The sequence below is a fragment of the Phycodurus eques genome, chromosome 2 (genome assembly GCF_024500275.1).
Source record: "Phycodurus eques isolate BA_2022a chromosome 2, UOR_Pequ_1.1, whole genome shotgun sequence".
Classification (NCBI taxonomy): Eukaryota; Metazoa; Chordata; class Actinopteri; order Syngnathiformes; family Syngnathidae; genus Phycodurus; species Phycodurus eques.
The window spans coordinates 41415274-41430496 of NC_084526.1; the positions used below are offsets into that span (position 1 = coordinate 41415274).

At 39.8% G+C, this 15223-nt stretch overlaps 1 protein-coding gene across 2 annotated transcripts in view; it reads right to left on the reverse strand.

The window, feature by feature from the left end:
• Positions 1–15223, reverse strand: part of ly75 (lymphocyte antigen 75) — a 30184-nt gene that overhangs the window by 3513 nt on the left and 11448 nt on the right. Inside the window, exons 11-31 of one of the 2 annotated variants that reach the window (XM_061670744.1) lie at positions 14752–14921; positions 13087–13286; positions 12478–12620; positions 12298–12376; positions 11290–11361; positions 10550–10673; positions 10123–10158; positions 9609–9778; positions 9352–9419; positions 9188–9264; positions 8935–9071; positions 7607–7715; positions 7305–7465; positions 5588–5717; positions 5224–5444; positions 4293–4455; positions 3834–3995; positions 3639–3758; positions 2215–2406; positions 1914–2140; positions 538–745 (exon numbers count right to left, since the gene is read on the reverse strand). In XM_061670744.1, the coding sequence (XP_061526728.1) occupies positions 538–745; positions 1914–2140; positions 2215–2406; positions 3639–3758; positions 3834–3995; positions 4293–4455; positions 5224–5444; positions 5588–5717; positions 7305–7465; positions 7607–7715; positions 8935–9071; positions 9188–9264; positions 9352–9419; positions 9609–9778; positions 10123–10158; positions 10550–10673; positions 11290–11361; positions 12298–12376; positions 12478–12620; positions 13087–13286; positions 14752–14921 (2969 nt within the window). Of the gene's footprint in view, positions 1–537; positions 746–1913; positions 2141–2214; positions 2407–3638; positions 3759–3833; positions 3999–4292; positions 4456–5223; positions 5445–5587; positions 5718–7304; positions 7466–7606; positions 7716–8934; positions 9072–9187; positions 9265–9351; positions 9420–9608; positions 9779–10122; positions 10159–10549; positions 10674–11289; positions 11362–12297; positions 12377–12477; positions 12621–13086; positions 13287–14751; positions 14922–15223 lie in introns of both variants that reach the window. The other variant, XM_061670743.1, reaches the window with a different exon arrangement.

Consider the following 15223-nt stretch of genomic DNA (forward strand, 5'->3'; position numbering starts at 1 on the left):
TTTAACATTTTTGGGTCTTTAATCTCTATTTTGTTTCTCACAATCTTTAGTGTTCCATTATTTAATGTATAAAAATGTCATCTGTATTTGTTTCTCACATTTTTGGTGTGTTTATAAATGTAAGAGAATTTTATCTGTGATTTTTTTTACTCCCATTTTTTTGGGCTTGTTTTTTTATGTTTGAAAATGTAATATATACTTTCATTCTCAAATTGTTGCTGTTTGTTCTTTGATAAATGAAAATGTATATGTCATTCTTTTTGTCACATTTTTGGGAATATTTGTTCTTTTATGTATATGTAAGAATTTATTCCATAATTTATTTCTCAGCATTTTTGCTTTTGTTCTTATTTGTATGACAATTAAATTTGTCATTTGTTTCAAAATTTTCTTGGTGTTTGTAAGAAGAAATGCTAAATGCTAATGTTAGTCTCGTGTCCATTTCTTAAAAAAAAAAAAATCAAATGTTAAAAAGAAAGAAAAAATAACAATCAATACATAATTTGTAAGTAGAGTATTTTAAAATCCCTGTCTTACTTTGGGATGGGGTGCTGATGTTGGTGGTGTAGCAGATGGCGCCATCTATCAGCGAGTAGCAGCTGCTCCGCACCCAGGCACCGGAGGGCATCACCAAAACGCAGCCCACCTCTCGCTCGTCCGCAGTGGAGCCCTCCAGAGACTCCGAGATGTCCGCTTTGTACTGGTACCCGGTCCCGTCGGACCACTCGTAGGACTCCCTGCCGGCCTACACAGGGAGACACAACGGGTCAACCAGTTAGCATCGGAAGTCAAATAAAGATGCCGACACCACTCACGAAATATAGTTGTCGTGCATTTTCGGTTCGACAGAAATTTGGGTGAGCAAACTACGCTCTGTTCTTTAATGAGCATTTTGATGATCAAAAATCCAGGAGTATTTGTTGTATTAATATAGCCATTTTTTCCTATAATTGCTTAATTTAAATGTATTGATCCATTCACAGTTTTTGTATTAATTTATCTAATTAAATAATTTGTTAATTTATTTAGAACTATTTATTTTAACAATATATACATATATATATATATATATATTTTTTTTTTTTTTTGGGTGCATTTGACATTTTATTTGATTAAATCATTTTGTAATAAATTATAATTACATGAATTAAAGATATGAATATAAATTATTACATTTTTTCAAAACTGTTTTCTGGTAATTAAAACATATTGGTTCATTGCTACTTTTTGTATAAATGCGACTATTTTAATAATTTGCTCATTTATTTTGCACAATTTTACATTTACGTTTTTTAAATTTTAATTACAAAATAATTGTTCAATAAGTTACAATAAAATAAGCATGAAGCATTTTTAAAATAAAAACTTTTTCTTGTATTTGATACAGTATATGCATTTAAATGTTTTATTTATAAGGGCGGCACGGTGTGCGACTGGTTCGTACATCTGCCTCACATTTCTGAGGACCGGGGGTTCAATCCCCGGCCCCGCCTGTGTGGAGTTTGCATGTTCTCCCCGTGCCTGCGTGGGTTTTCTCCGGCTACTCCGGTTTCCTCTCACATCCCCAAAACACGCACGGTGGGTTGATTGAAAACTCTAAATTGCCCAAAGGTGTGAATGTGAGTGCGAACGGTTGTTTGTTTGTATGTGCTGTGTGATTGGCCGGCGACCAGTTCAGGGTGTTACCCCCCTTTCACCTGAAGATAGCTGGGATAGGCTATTAAAAAAAACAATAATAGTACAAAAACTGTTTTACTGTTGATACATATTTTTTTGAATAAAGATTTGGAATAGTTGTTGAATTCATTACAATTCAACCTCATCTACGAATGATGTGACCATTTTAAAAGTCAAACGTGGCCCCCAAAGGTTCGCCCAGCCCTGGTATACATATACGCTCAGCAAGGTCTTACCTCCTGCTTGGACAGGCCAATCCAAAGCGGGAAGCCGTCGGTCTTGGCGAGGAGCTTGACGTGCGCGTTCTGCTGTGCGTCGTGCACGCTGGCCAGGTGGCCACCACGCTGAGCGCACTCCTCCACAGCCTGGTACCAACTCAGCTCACATCGCGTCACCACCTCGTAGCTTAAATTGCCAAAGTGCTGAAAGTCCCTGGTGGACTTGGAGTACTCCTGTTTTGGTTCTTAGGAGAGAAGCATCAAAAAGCTCATTTCTCTTTTTGAATGGCACAGACGGTACTAGTTAAGACGCACAAACCATTATCCAGTTTGCAGGTCACAATGGCTCTTTGCTTGAACTCGGAGAATAACATTTGGTTGGTGACGAGAACCCATTTGCCTTGGAGATTGAGACCTGCCATGAAGTCGCCAGCCACCTCCGGTCTACCGTTTCTCCAGTTGGAATATTGGGCGTTTGTGCCATCGTACCACCTCAACTGGCTCCCTACAGCTGAAAATGCACACATTTTAGCACAACAATGAACAATACCTCGTACAGTATTGGACTACATTTTTAGGCTAATTGCTTTCCTGAGAAGAATTGACTAATAGAATAATCAAGTAAACATGACGGCCGTTTGAGCATTTATTCAATATCCTCGATATCCAGCTTAAGGTCCATGTACTAGTACACTTGTAAGACAATTTGGCACGCTAAAAGATGACAAAGGCACACTAGCAGAATGACTGTGCTTTACTAGTCTAGTTTTTCTGCACAGAACAACATTGAAGAACTTTGGCTCACGAGTAGCAAAGTAAGCCAAAGCTACATGTTACTTCTGAGACAAAACTGTTCAAACGTGTGCTTCGGGGTCAGCCGTGGCCCAACGGTGAAGCTCATCGCGGGGTCCCGGGTTCAAGACCCCGACCGGACCATCCGCCAAGATCTCCCAGACAAAACGGCGGTGGTGTCCTTGAGCGAGACACCGACACCCCAAAGCGTTGCCGCCTGCTCCGGTGTGTTCCACTAACAAGTGTGTGCGTTCACTGTGATAGGTACAATGCAGACAACACATTTCGTGTGCATTCACGCACGTTCGTGACAATACAGATTCTTCTTCTTCCACTAGTGATATAAATGAGTGTTGTCAAATTTTACAACTTAACATCCAGCGCTTCACTAGTATTACTAGCACTGGTAACGTAGTTGTCCGACGAGTGCAGTAGGGGAAAGAAAATACAGTCATTCTACTAATTAGCCCTAGTCATTCTACTAGTGCACCGCATTGTCTTATTAGTGAGGACAACGAGCATACTAGTACATGGACCTTAAGTTGGTTATCAAGGATATGGAATAAATGCTCTCACAGCCTTCCATAATTAGGGAAACTACAAATTCAGGAAGATTTAAAACAAACGCTGTTTCAAGATTGCCTCTCTTTTTTAACTATACTAAATCTAGTGTGGTTGTAGTTTGCAATACATCAGGAGAGTTGTTTTTCATATTTTGCTAATGTATTGGGTACACTAGATGAGAACTATATCAAAGATGAGAAACATTTCTCAGCATAATTTGGTGCAGTTCTAACCGCTGTTACAAAGCTCTTCCATATAATTTGTTTCAGTTCTGCACCAATATAAAAAAAGACGCGTCATTATCAGTGTAATGGTATAATTTTTGACAAATCTCTTTTGATTGCGCCTGACTGAGAGCAATACTAATAAACAGATCCAAAGACCCACTTTTGTTCTGGAACAGCCCCAGCCACACAAACTGAACCAAGTTTTGGAAGGGTACAAGTTGCTGCCTGATAAACTCGTTCTCCTCCGCGTTCCGGATGGTTAGGATGTCGGCGCCTTTGTCTGCAACACAAATACCTCGTCGGGACCTGCAGTTGAAGCTATTCAAAAGACAATTCCAACAATTTGAATTCTCACAAAGGTTCATGCAGGTTTGGCGGACGGGGCCTTGGTCCATCCGCTCCCATCTGGACGCGGCCAGCTGGAAGGCGTAGCAGTTGTTCTTGAAGGGGATCCAGTTTGGGCCATTTATTTTGTGGGGGCACTTCTCCGCGACGTCCGCCGGTGTGGTTATGATTTCTTCTAAAATACAAATATGGAATATTTAACTTTATGAGTTGGTCTTTTGTGTTTACCTCACTTTCTTTTTTAACCATTTTAGCTGTGTAACGTAAATGTGAATGAAACTTCCCAAGGGAGAGGAATGTTTTTTTTCCCATGTGAAATACTTTTTAAAATTCCTTATTTACTGAAATGAATCATAACGCTTGGGTAAAATAGGTTCATTCTAGACTCGACTTGAATTTTGTAGTTTTGTTTTTGTTTTGCGGGTTTTTCTTTGTTTTGGGGATGGAAAACGCATAAATTCTCACTCACTGTGCGGTTTGTGGCAAATGGCGCCTCCGAGCTCCTGCTCACACTCGGTGGCTTTCCAGAAGCCGTCGGTGTCCAGATAGACGCAGGAGCCTGCGGTGACCTCAGAAGACCAGCGACTGAAGACGGTGTGACTGTGGTCCGTCCAGCGATAGTGGATCCCGTCCTGAGTGGGTGCGCATGCATGCAAACCGCCTGAGCATTTCTTTGATATCCTTGAAATCTTTGTCCTCACTAGTAAGACAATTCAGAAGGCCACTACTGCGTGACACGTGTCCTAGTTGGGTTTAACAGTGTTACGAGTGCAGCACAGTATACGAGTAGGCCACGTGACACTAGTAATGGGAAAAATTTTATTCGTAAGACAGTAATTCTACTTGTGCACGCTAGTTGTTCTATTAGTGCACAGACTTGTCTTACTAGTGAGAACAAAAAGCGCACTAGTACTTGGACCTTAAGATGGATATCATATTCACAGACAAATGAGCACACTAGTAGAATAACTGTCTTATCAGCAAAGTTTTTTCCACTACTGCCCTACACTACTTTGTGAAATGTTTGCACACATGTAGGACAACTACACGTTACTCGTGAGGCAAAACTGTTTACTAGTTGTCATATGCTCCCCACTATTACTGCCAGTGAAGCGCTACATGTTAATTTCACGATGGTCCGGTCCAATCGGGTTTGACCGCATAGCGCAGTGTGCAGCGGGCTTTATGCTGTATATTAAGGAAACGGAAGAAATGCTCAAACGGCTCTCCATAAAGCCGTTTGAGCATTTAATCGATATCAGTGATATTGAAGCTATTTGAGCATTTATTTGATATCCAGCTGAAGGTAAGCCAAGGTTGGATTAGTAGTAGAAAAAAAAAAAAAAGTCATTTAAGTGGTGCTTAAAAAGGCTACACGAGCCTTTGTTGGGCATACGCACATCTTCACTGAAGAGGCCGATCCACATGGGTGTGCGCGCACGGTTCACGTGCACACTGAGCGTGGACTGCAGTAAGGTGTCGGCCACACTCGCCAGATTCATGTCCTGGTTCATGCACTGCTCCAAGGCTTCAAACCAGGTGAGGTTCTTGACGAGTAGCTGGAAGGTGTGGTTGTTGACCTGGAAGGGGTCTGACGTGACGGAAGGCTCCTCGAGTTGATCTGAAGTGACAAGAGAGCTAAGAGGAACATGGAGAAGAAGGATGTTTCTTTCTTCAAGCAGACTAGAATCTAGCAAAAAAAATTTTGCTAGTAAAGGGACATGTGATTGCAAATAATCTAAGCGGAAAGAATCAGTGATTTACCTGCATAATGTTGGCAAACTGCCCCATAATGATACTGGGTGCAGGTGGTGTAGTCCCAGGTACCCATTACGGCCGAATTAGTGTTATTGATTAAAAATACACACACATCCATGTTGTCTGGGTCAAGCGTCTGGAATGAGAAAATACACATTTAGAACATTTGCAGATGCTGCTTTCGAGACAAAATCCACAATACAAAGAAATTAATTGAGGACTATAACACCGGTTGATATACACGATCTCGTTTTTTATCTTCTAGGACAATGATTCTCAAAGTGTGGTACCACTAGTGGTACGCCGGCTCCCTTTAGTGGTACGCAAAAGAGTCATTGCATGTCCAAACTCTGCGTCTTAAACTTTATTTTTTATCCAGTGCAGCCCAATGGGGGGCACAAGCCAGTGCAAACTGTAGGCTGGTCCCAAGCCCGGATAAATGCAGAGGGTTGCGTCAGGAAGGGCATCCGGCTTAAAATTTTGCCAAACAGATATGAGCGTTCATCCAAAGAATTCCATACCGGATCGGTCGTGGCCCGGGTTAACAACGTCTGCCAGCGGCGCCGTCAACCTGCAGGGCGCCGCTGGAAATTCGGCTACTGTGGGTCGAAGTCGAAGAAGAGGTGGAAAGCGGGTTCTTTATCAGAAAGAGAAGAGGACAGCACAGAGCCTAGAACTGAATGTGGGGACTTTGAATGTTGGGACTATGACAGGAAAATCTCAGGAGTTGGTTGACATGATGATGAGGAGAAAGGTTGATATATTGTGTGTCCAGGAGACCAGGTGGAAAGGCAGTTAGGCTAGAAGTTTAGGGGCAGGGTTGAAATTATTTTACCATGGTGTAGATGGGAAGAGAAATGGAGTCGGGGTTATTTTAAAAGAAGAGTTGGCTAAGAATGTCTTGGAGGTGAAAAGAGTATCAGATCGAGTGATGAGGCTGAAACTTCGTTGTCGTATTTTATGCTTCATAATGCGCCACACGTTTTCAATGGGAGACAGGTCTGGACCGCAGGCAGGCCAGTCTAGTATCCGCACTCTTTTACTACAAAGCCACGCTGTTGTAACACGTGCTGAAAGTGGTTTGGCATTGTCTTGCTGAAATAAGCAGGAGCGTCCATGAAAAAGACGTTGCTTGGATGGCAGCATATGTTTCTCCAAAACCTGTATGTACCTTTCAGCATTAATGGTGCCTTCACAGATGTGTAAGTTACTCATACCTTTGGCACTAACACAGCCCCATACCATCACAGATGCTGGCTTTTGAACTTTGCGTCCATAACAGTCCGGATGGTTCTTTTCCTCTTTGGCCCGGAGGACACGACGTCCACAATTTCCAAAAATAATTTGAAATGTGGACTCTTTTGCTTTGCATAATAGAGTTTCAAGTTGTGTGTGTGTGTGTGTGTGTGTGTGTGTGTGTGTGTATATATTATATATATATATATATATATATATATATATCTTCATATATGTGATCGGGACATCAATTCATATTATTGAATCGTTATTTAGAGAAATGTAAGCGTTCACATTTTTTTTTTTATCAGTAGAGGAATTGTCCTGGTGATAAGCACGATAAAAACACATTGATTGAGGAGAAAAACACCTATTTTTACACACAATTACATGTTTTACGTGAATGTGTGTCTTACAGTGAAATGCTACTAAGCCTTCTTTTTCCCAGACAGTTATCTTCATAAAAATAGGAATAAAAATCACTCACATTGACATTTATGGCCTTATGCATTCCAACAAGCAGTGGATGGAAATTGACGTAATTCACTGGCGACTTGTCCAGCCATTCCAGTTTGTAGTGTTTGTGTTTGAGACCAATCCATATGCCTCCCATGTCCTTCATTCTTGGCAACAGACTGGTGATGAAGTCTAAATGCAAAAAGTAGAAGTAGCACTTTGTATGTTATCACTGCAAGGAACACAATGTGCTTAAGATAAGGAACTTTGGTCAGCATGATGTTATCTTCCAGTCTTTGTTTTTACTGTCTAGCTTGTAAATCAAGGAATTACCTTGTTCCACTTGGTCAGATATGGTAACCAGGGTTCCCCTCACTGACAGGCACACCTCATTGGCAGTCTTGAATGACAGTCGCTTCACGTTCTGCAGCAGTATGTAGCACTAGAGAAAAATATACATCACTGGACTACAGCATAGGCCATTACACCAAAATAATTGTTTGTGGAGTCTGTCTAGAATCTTGCCCATTCATCCAGAACACATGTCAAATCTGGCGCCACTAAACATTTTTTGTGGCCCAATAAATCATATCAACGTATGCCTACGTCATGTTTCTTACAAATGGATTTCATTTTAACAAAAGCAAATCTGTACAAGAAATGCAATTCTTTACTTTTTACAAGGATTTCTTCTTTCACCAAATTCCATAGCATAAATTGAACAATAGTATGTATATTTGCTTGTCACTATTTTCCATGATTTCTCATTTTAAACTGAGTTTGTTGTTAAAAAAAAAAAAAAAGTATATAATAATGAAATGCAGGGTCAACTGTGTATAGGTCACATACATTTATATGATTTTCAGCGTCATAAAGACCGGTGATGAAAATGGGTGTGACACCCCTGAACTAGAAGAACATTTGTCAATGCACCTCTTACGACTACCAGTTCACCACTACCATGCCACAATTATAGAAACCATCAATACTATTTGTATATAAAAACAATACTTGATGATGTCTAACCTTTCAGGAAAAGTCCACCTTGAAAATTTATTTTTAAGTATGTCCGAGACCAAGTCAATATTTTCTCCACCGTCAGTCATTGTGGGTGTAAAAAAATTCAAAGGTATTAATGTCTATTGTTAGTTGAAGTTGGTTATAACAGGGTTTCCTCTGACCAACCAACTAGAGGACAGAAAAATATTGAAGTCAGTGCTCTGAGGATGAATTTGAAATTTGATTGGCTTAAGAAACAGTCCCATTGCTAATACAGTATACAAGTTTAAGTTACATGAGCCAGCACTACTGATTCTAAAGACCCTGAGCAGATTAGATTGACATGGCAACACATAGAGGCTGAAATCTCATTGGACAAAAAAAAAAAAAATCCAACATCCAAATGCCTTTACTGGAAGCAGTGCAGCCAGAGAAGAATTACAACATGAAGAGAATATAGTGTTTGTATATGATGAATAAAATTTTATGGAACAAAAATGTAATTTAGGTGCTAAATGTAGGTCAGTGCTTCTGAGTGCTTCAGTTTTTAAGACCAGCAGAGAAGGCCTTGCTGGCCTCGATCAGCCACTACTGTGCCCAATATTGCTTACATGCACCTAGCGAGGAACAAGTCCGACAAGTGGATATCAGAAGTGTCAAACCTTATTTCTGAAGGCCAGGGAGTGATTTCCACATGGCATGCTTCCAGGATGAGGCTCCAGAGGGGTATTCTCCACATTGGTGATGTTGAGTCTTTCGCACACAAAGGCCAACCGCTGCCTGCAACTGTGCTCATACTCTGCAAGTTACATAGCACAGCAAAAAAGAAAAATACGTTAAACCCATTGCAAAAAAAGTCTCAATATATTTACATAACTAACATTAAACATGTTCATCACGACCTTGTTTACTCACTTGGAAAAGAGCTCTCAGGACTGATGGAGGTGCATCTGCCAAAGAGCACTGAGTAATAGAAGTGTAGCCGTGATTGCCTAGAACACATATACACAGCTAGGTGCCATAAACTGGAGTGCAAAATGAACAGTGTGTGTGTGTGTGTGTGTGTATATTGTCCTTACGTCATGGGAAACATCCACTTGGGATCTCTCAGATTGACCCACCAGCCTTGCTTTGGAGAACTTGACATCTGCTCAGAATCATTTTACAATCAATACCACTTTGCTTTTAGAAAATTGATTTCATTCAGAGTCTTCCATCAACATTGCAGATTGCAGAATTACATTGCACGACCTTAAGAGGTGTTTGTAATTGTAAGAGTGTGTCCACTAAGGAGTTAGTGGTTCTGATTGCCTGTGTCATTATAAGGGACACTTGCCTTTTGTAGGTTCTCGTGGATGAGTCTGGCGGCAGTGGAGCTTGGCGGGGAAGCTAGTTTGCTGCCGTTCATATTGCAAAACAGTATTGCCTCCTCAAAAGTCAGCTGGGGCTCATTCACAAACCAATACTCGCCACCATCTATGAAGATGGACGTCTCATGGTGCACACCTGAGAGGGACAACATGTCATGACAATTTATAAGTCAATGTACCATTGTACTTGCGTGAAGTGTGGTTGTTTTTGTCAGGATTAGGCTTAAATACAAATTCCTCAACTATATTTAAGTTCCCAATAAAGAGCTAACCTTCAGTTATGTGCATTCCTGGTTTATTTCCATTTACAGCATTATCATACAAATTACTGTTAATGCCCACGGAATTTTGGAACCCTAATCTTGACATATCTTTGTAGACTTGGTTGATTTTAATCAACATCATGTCCCTACAGTATTTGAAGACCGCAACAGATCTACAGTAGCTTAATGCACACCATAAGAAAAACAAAATCATTACCTGGATTGTACCAGTCTGGATACTTTGGTGGCTTTCCTGTTGAAATAATAAAATAAAAAAAACAAGGTTCAAGCAAAATGCTGTGTTCAGTGTCCTAATGGGACAAGTCGAAGGTCAATAAAAGACAATAACAACTGTGTGTCCTAGCATTGTCAATTTAAATGGATTCATATTCAAACAACACATACAATTTGTGTAGTCTTCTTGGTCCAGTGACATCATGACAGGAGCATCATTGCATGTACTAAGCATTCAATCAAATTGTTCTTTATGCTACCACGATACAACGATACTACAATATCAAGGCATTCTATGATATCCTATGAAAAATGAAGTAGTTTTAGATTCTTCAAGTAATTTTGCTAAGATAATAGCAATTTTAGTTCAATATGGTTTTATATATGTAGATGTTCGTGCATTGTCTTACCGCGAGGGAGCTGGCACACCCATTCCAGCCTAGCATCACAGTGAAACTGTGATGCATAGAAAGTTGCAGGAAGAAGGTCATGGAGTAAAAACATATAGAGATGCTTCATGGTTCTCCTCATTGTCTGAAAGAGGACAGAAATTGTTTGCATAAATGTCACTGCAGCAAAAATACAAAGCGGAGATCATGTTGCACCCGGTAGTAAGTCAAGAGGACAACTATGGAGGACCTAGACAAAACAATGCAGAACGACAAAAGCAATGCTAATAAGTGGAATTTTTCGAGAAGACATTTTTTTTTTTTATACAAATATTTGTAATGGAGAAAATGCAGCAACTGAATGGGATGAATTTCTCCTTTAAAGTCTCTACAAATGCAACACTGTTATCCCCTCTAGTTACAAAAGCAAACAAATGCAGTGAAGTAAAGCTACAATGGTACATTCACCTGCGAGATTAATTCATTCTGTGTCCAAGTTCGTAACTAAATTTACTCAAATCAATTTTCTCCATTGAAATGAAAATGCATGACTCTCTTCCAAGTTCGCCCAAATAACCACCTTAATTGTTTGTTACATTGTTTAAATAGATTTTTTTAAAATAGCCCTGTATTGTAAAATACAAATACATAGTAAAACAATGCCTAAATTTCTCCCATTAAATTGTCCAAAATGTATTTAAGAATTCAGATTTAGGGGAAAGTAAGGTGTCTATCGGAGACAACAGAGCAATGTAAGTCACCTTAAATGCAGTGCAGTCCAGACTGTATGCATCATCCTCATGGTAGTCATGATGTAAAACATCCATGGGTACCTGAGGCAAAGACATTTAAAAAGTAACATCATTATTATTGTGTCTTATCCGGAGTTAAAGCAGCACCTGAACTATACTGTACTGGACATGTCCTCTCATACACACGCACAATCGAATTAACTCTAATGGAAAAAAAACAAAACAGTGATATTATCAGATAATCAAGTGGCAATTTTTTTTTTTTATACAGTTCTTTCATTAGCTCCTATTAAGGTGGGCAGTTCCAGTCGTTCCAAAAGAACAGAGAGAGTATACTGTATGCCTGTGAGTAATGTTGCACGCTTTGTTTTTGTGTTGCTGTTCAATGAGTATTAAAATACAAGTTGTTTGACGGTTTATAGCTACCGCAAAAGCTAACTAAAGCTAATGTATGTTAGCCTGTCTTTGATGTTTTGCATTATATTTTAGCATTAAGCTAGCAGACTTTTGTTAGTATGTGGTTTGGTTGGAAATGTTGGTGTTTATATAAAGAATGTTTATTTCTCTTTTATTTTATGAGTTGGTTTGACAGTAAACTTCAACTGGGAATGACAAACAGCTTGAGGCAAGCCCACTTTGCTTCTTATTTGGAGAACAGACAGAAAACAATCTTCTTTTCGTTTCCTCAAAGTGACGTTATATGACAGGCTCCCATTTCTTGACTGCAAGAGATTGAGAACAGGTGCTGAGTAATACTTTAAAAAGTGTGTTTTAATAGTTTTAAATGTGTTTAAAGCATGTGGGAGGTGTGAAACTGTTTAAAAATATTGAAGAATGCAGATTCTCACCTGTTACAGGTGGGTCTGGAACGTACTGTGTCCCTCGTAAAAAAACGGGGTTCACTATATGCCCAAATGCACTTGTATAAGTGTAACAAATCTTTGACTTACTAACAACAACCCTACTGTGACCATTAACATGACATAAAAGAATACTAAGATACATTTTTTTACTCACAGGACGGCCATCACTCCACTGCCAGGAGCGGTCGGCTGGGTTCCTTCTGTTCAGGCCAACCCAGAAGTAGCGATCGTCACTGCAGCGACAAGAACAGTGGATTCCAATTCACTGTTTAGAATGACTCTCTCAAATCAGTAGTTTGCTTCATTGAATGTAGAATAGCCACAGTCTGTGCACCTGATGGTGTCTCTTATGATTCCATGCAGCGCTCTCATCTCGTCCACACTGGTGAAGCTGGGCAGGTTGGCTCCAAGGGCCTGGCAAAACCTCTCAGCTTCCTCCCATGACCGCTTCCGACTGAGCCTTTCCTCGTGGAACACCTGATTCAGATACAAAACACCTGATTCAACACAACAACCAAAAACCTTCGTAGAAGCTGAATGTAGAAATGAAAAAAGAAATTGAAATTTGAGACAAAGCTGGGTGGGAAGTTAAATGATGCATTCAGTTCAAGACTACTATCAGCCATTTTGGTGCTTCTTGTAGGGCCTGGGAGGGTCTGAGTGCACGACACATTCCTACTAGTTGGGCCTAGTATTGTTACTAGTGCAGAACAGCAGTTTACTGCTAAGGTTTAATTGTGTGCCATTTGGCCAAAGGTGGCACTATTAGAAGGAAAAAAACATTATCAGTAAGACAGTCATTCTACTGGTGCGCTGAATTGTCATTCTAGAGAGGCCAAAGAGAGTACTAGTTCAAGGATATTGAACAAATAAATGCTCAAACGGCTTTATGGAAAGCTATTAATACACTATATTCTACGACAATACATACACACTCGCTCACCTTAAAGCAGTATTTGGAGTCTGGTAAGGATACCCATCCGTCCGGGCATGGCGTGGTGAGGTCTGGCTCTGGTTCTGGTGGCACAACAGGACTGAGGTCTGTCCTGCAAATGGTGCCGGCCCTAAAGACAGTACAGTTTTTCACTTCCCACTTGCCCAGGTGGTTTGCAGTGGAGATCACAACACAACCTCCATCCCACTCTGCAACAAAAAAAAAAACAATCATTAAGTCAAACTGTGAATATAATCACTTCTTAAGTGTATTATTTTTTTAACTGATGGATCTAGTTTTCATGGTTCAACTGGCATTTATGGCAATCATGAACTGCGAAGATCCCATTATCTAATGTTTTTCAATTATTATACATTATCAGTTTGGGAAGACATTGAATACAACGTATATTGCCCTGGCAGTCTTAAAAGATCACTCAAGAGAATACAGACCTCCCCCCAAGGCCAATCTTGAACACAAGTGAAAAAAGTCCTTTTTTATTATTTTTTCTTTTTCTTTTCATGTGAGCATTTATTCGATATCCTTGATATACTGAAGTAATATGTACCATAGGCATGTGGCATGCACTAGTAGTATCCTGATCCAAAATGCCCACCAGTAGTTTTGCCTCATTAGTAATAGGAAATCCTACTAGTATGCCAATGTTGTCCTAATAGTGTGCAGAAATGTCATACAGTTGTGGAAGTCAGTAGTGGGAAAAAACATTTCTAGTAAGACAGTTGTTTTAATCTCAACAATTTTGGCACACTAGTAGGACAACACGTTACTAGTGAAGCTAAACTGTGCACTAGATGACATCTGTTTGCTAATAGTACTTTGAGTGAAGCAGTTGATGTTAACTAATACATTTAAACTATTAATACTAGTAGTGCACAGAGCACCCTAGTTCTACTTATGTACTGAATAGTCTTCAAGTGAGGACAAAGAGCACTTTGAGCATTCATTCGATAAACTTGATATCCAGCTTAAGAGCCACATACGAGTGTGCTATTTGTCCTCACTAGTAAGACACTGACAAAATTACTACGGTGCACGAGTAGAACAACTTATGTTTTTTACCACTACTGACATTTCGGCATAATAGAAGGACAACTTTGGCATACTAATAGGACAACTACAAGTCACCAGTGAGACCAAACTACTAGTGGGCATTTTAGTGCTACTAATAGGGTCCAAGTAGCCTCTACTGCTTGACACATGCCTATTAGTCGGACCTAGCAGTATTACTAGTGCAGTACACTACATGTAAGACAGTTGTTCTACTAGTGCACCCTTCTCAGTCTACAAGTGCGCTGAATTGTCTTACTAGTAAAGACAAAGCACGTACTACTACATAGAGCTCATACATGTGATTAAGCGATTACGAGAAGTCTTTGCCAAGGTCAAACTGTCAGCAAAAGTGAAAAAAGAATATTGGCTGGATACTATTATCAGGATCTTCAACAACTGTCTTTAAAATTTCCACGAAATTTTTGAGAAAAAAAAAACGGACATAGTTTCTGAGTAACACATGCAGACAAACATGCTGGTCCCAAATTGTTACCTCATTGGCAGAGGTATCAACAAGGGTGTTGGAAGATAAACTTTTTATTATTTGCCTAGCCAGGACCAATAACTAATGGATACATTTTTGTAAATAGCAGAAGTATATACCTGGTTCTAAAGAGCCCCAATTGGTATATGTAACTACGCCTTGGGAATCATTCTGGCCGTGCCATTGATACTCTCCTGTGTTCTTAACATCCTGCAGTCCAATCCAGAAGTACTGAGGCGTATTACTAATATAATCTCCAAGCAAACGGCTAACGAAGGCCTGCTCAAACCTGGAGAGAAGAAATAAAAATAAAAATGATTGTTCAGACACACAAAGAAGGCCAGTTAACACATTCACTGCCATTGACGGCTTTAGAAGTCAAATATCCATGTTAACTGGGAAGGCTGGCAGTGAATGAGTTAAAGAAGTACTAGTATTGATGCATGCTATACCGGAACTTGAAAAGTACCGCAGTACCTCGCTGTCAAAAATTCAGTGATACCAAATGTGCCTTGATATCCTCCACTCTCTTACATTATTTTTAATTAATAAGAATACAAATAGTTTAGTGTTTTGTCATCCATGATTCTA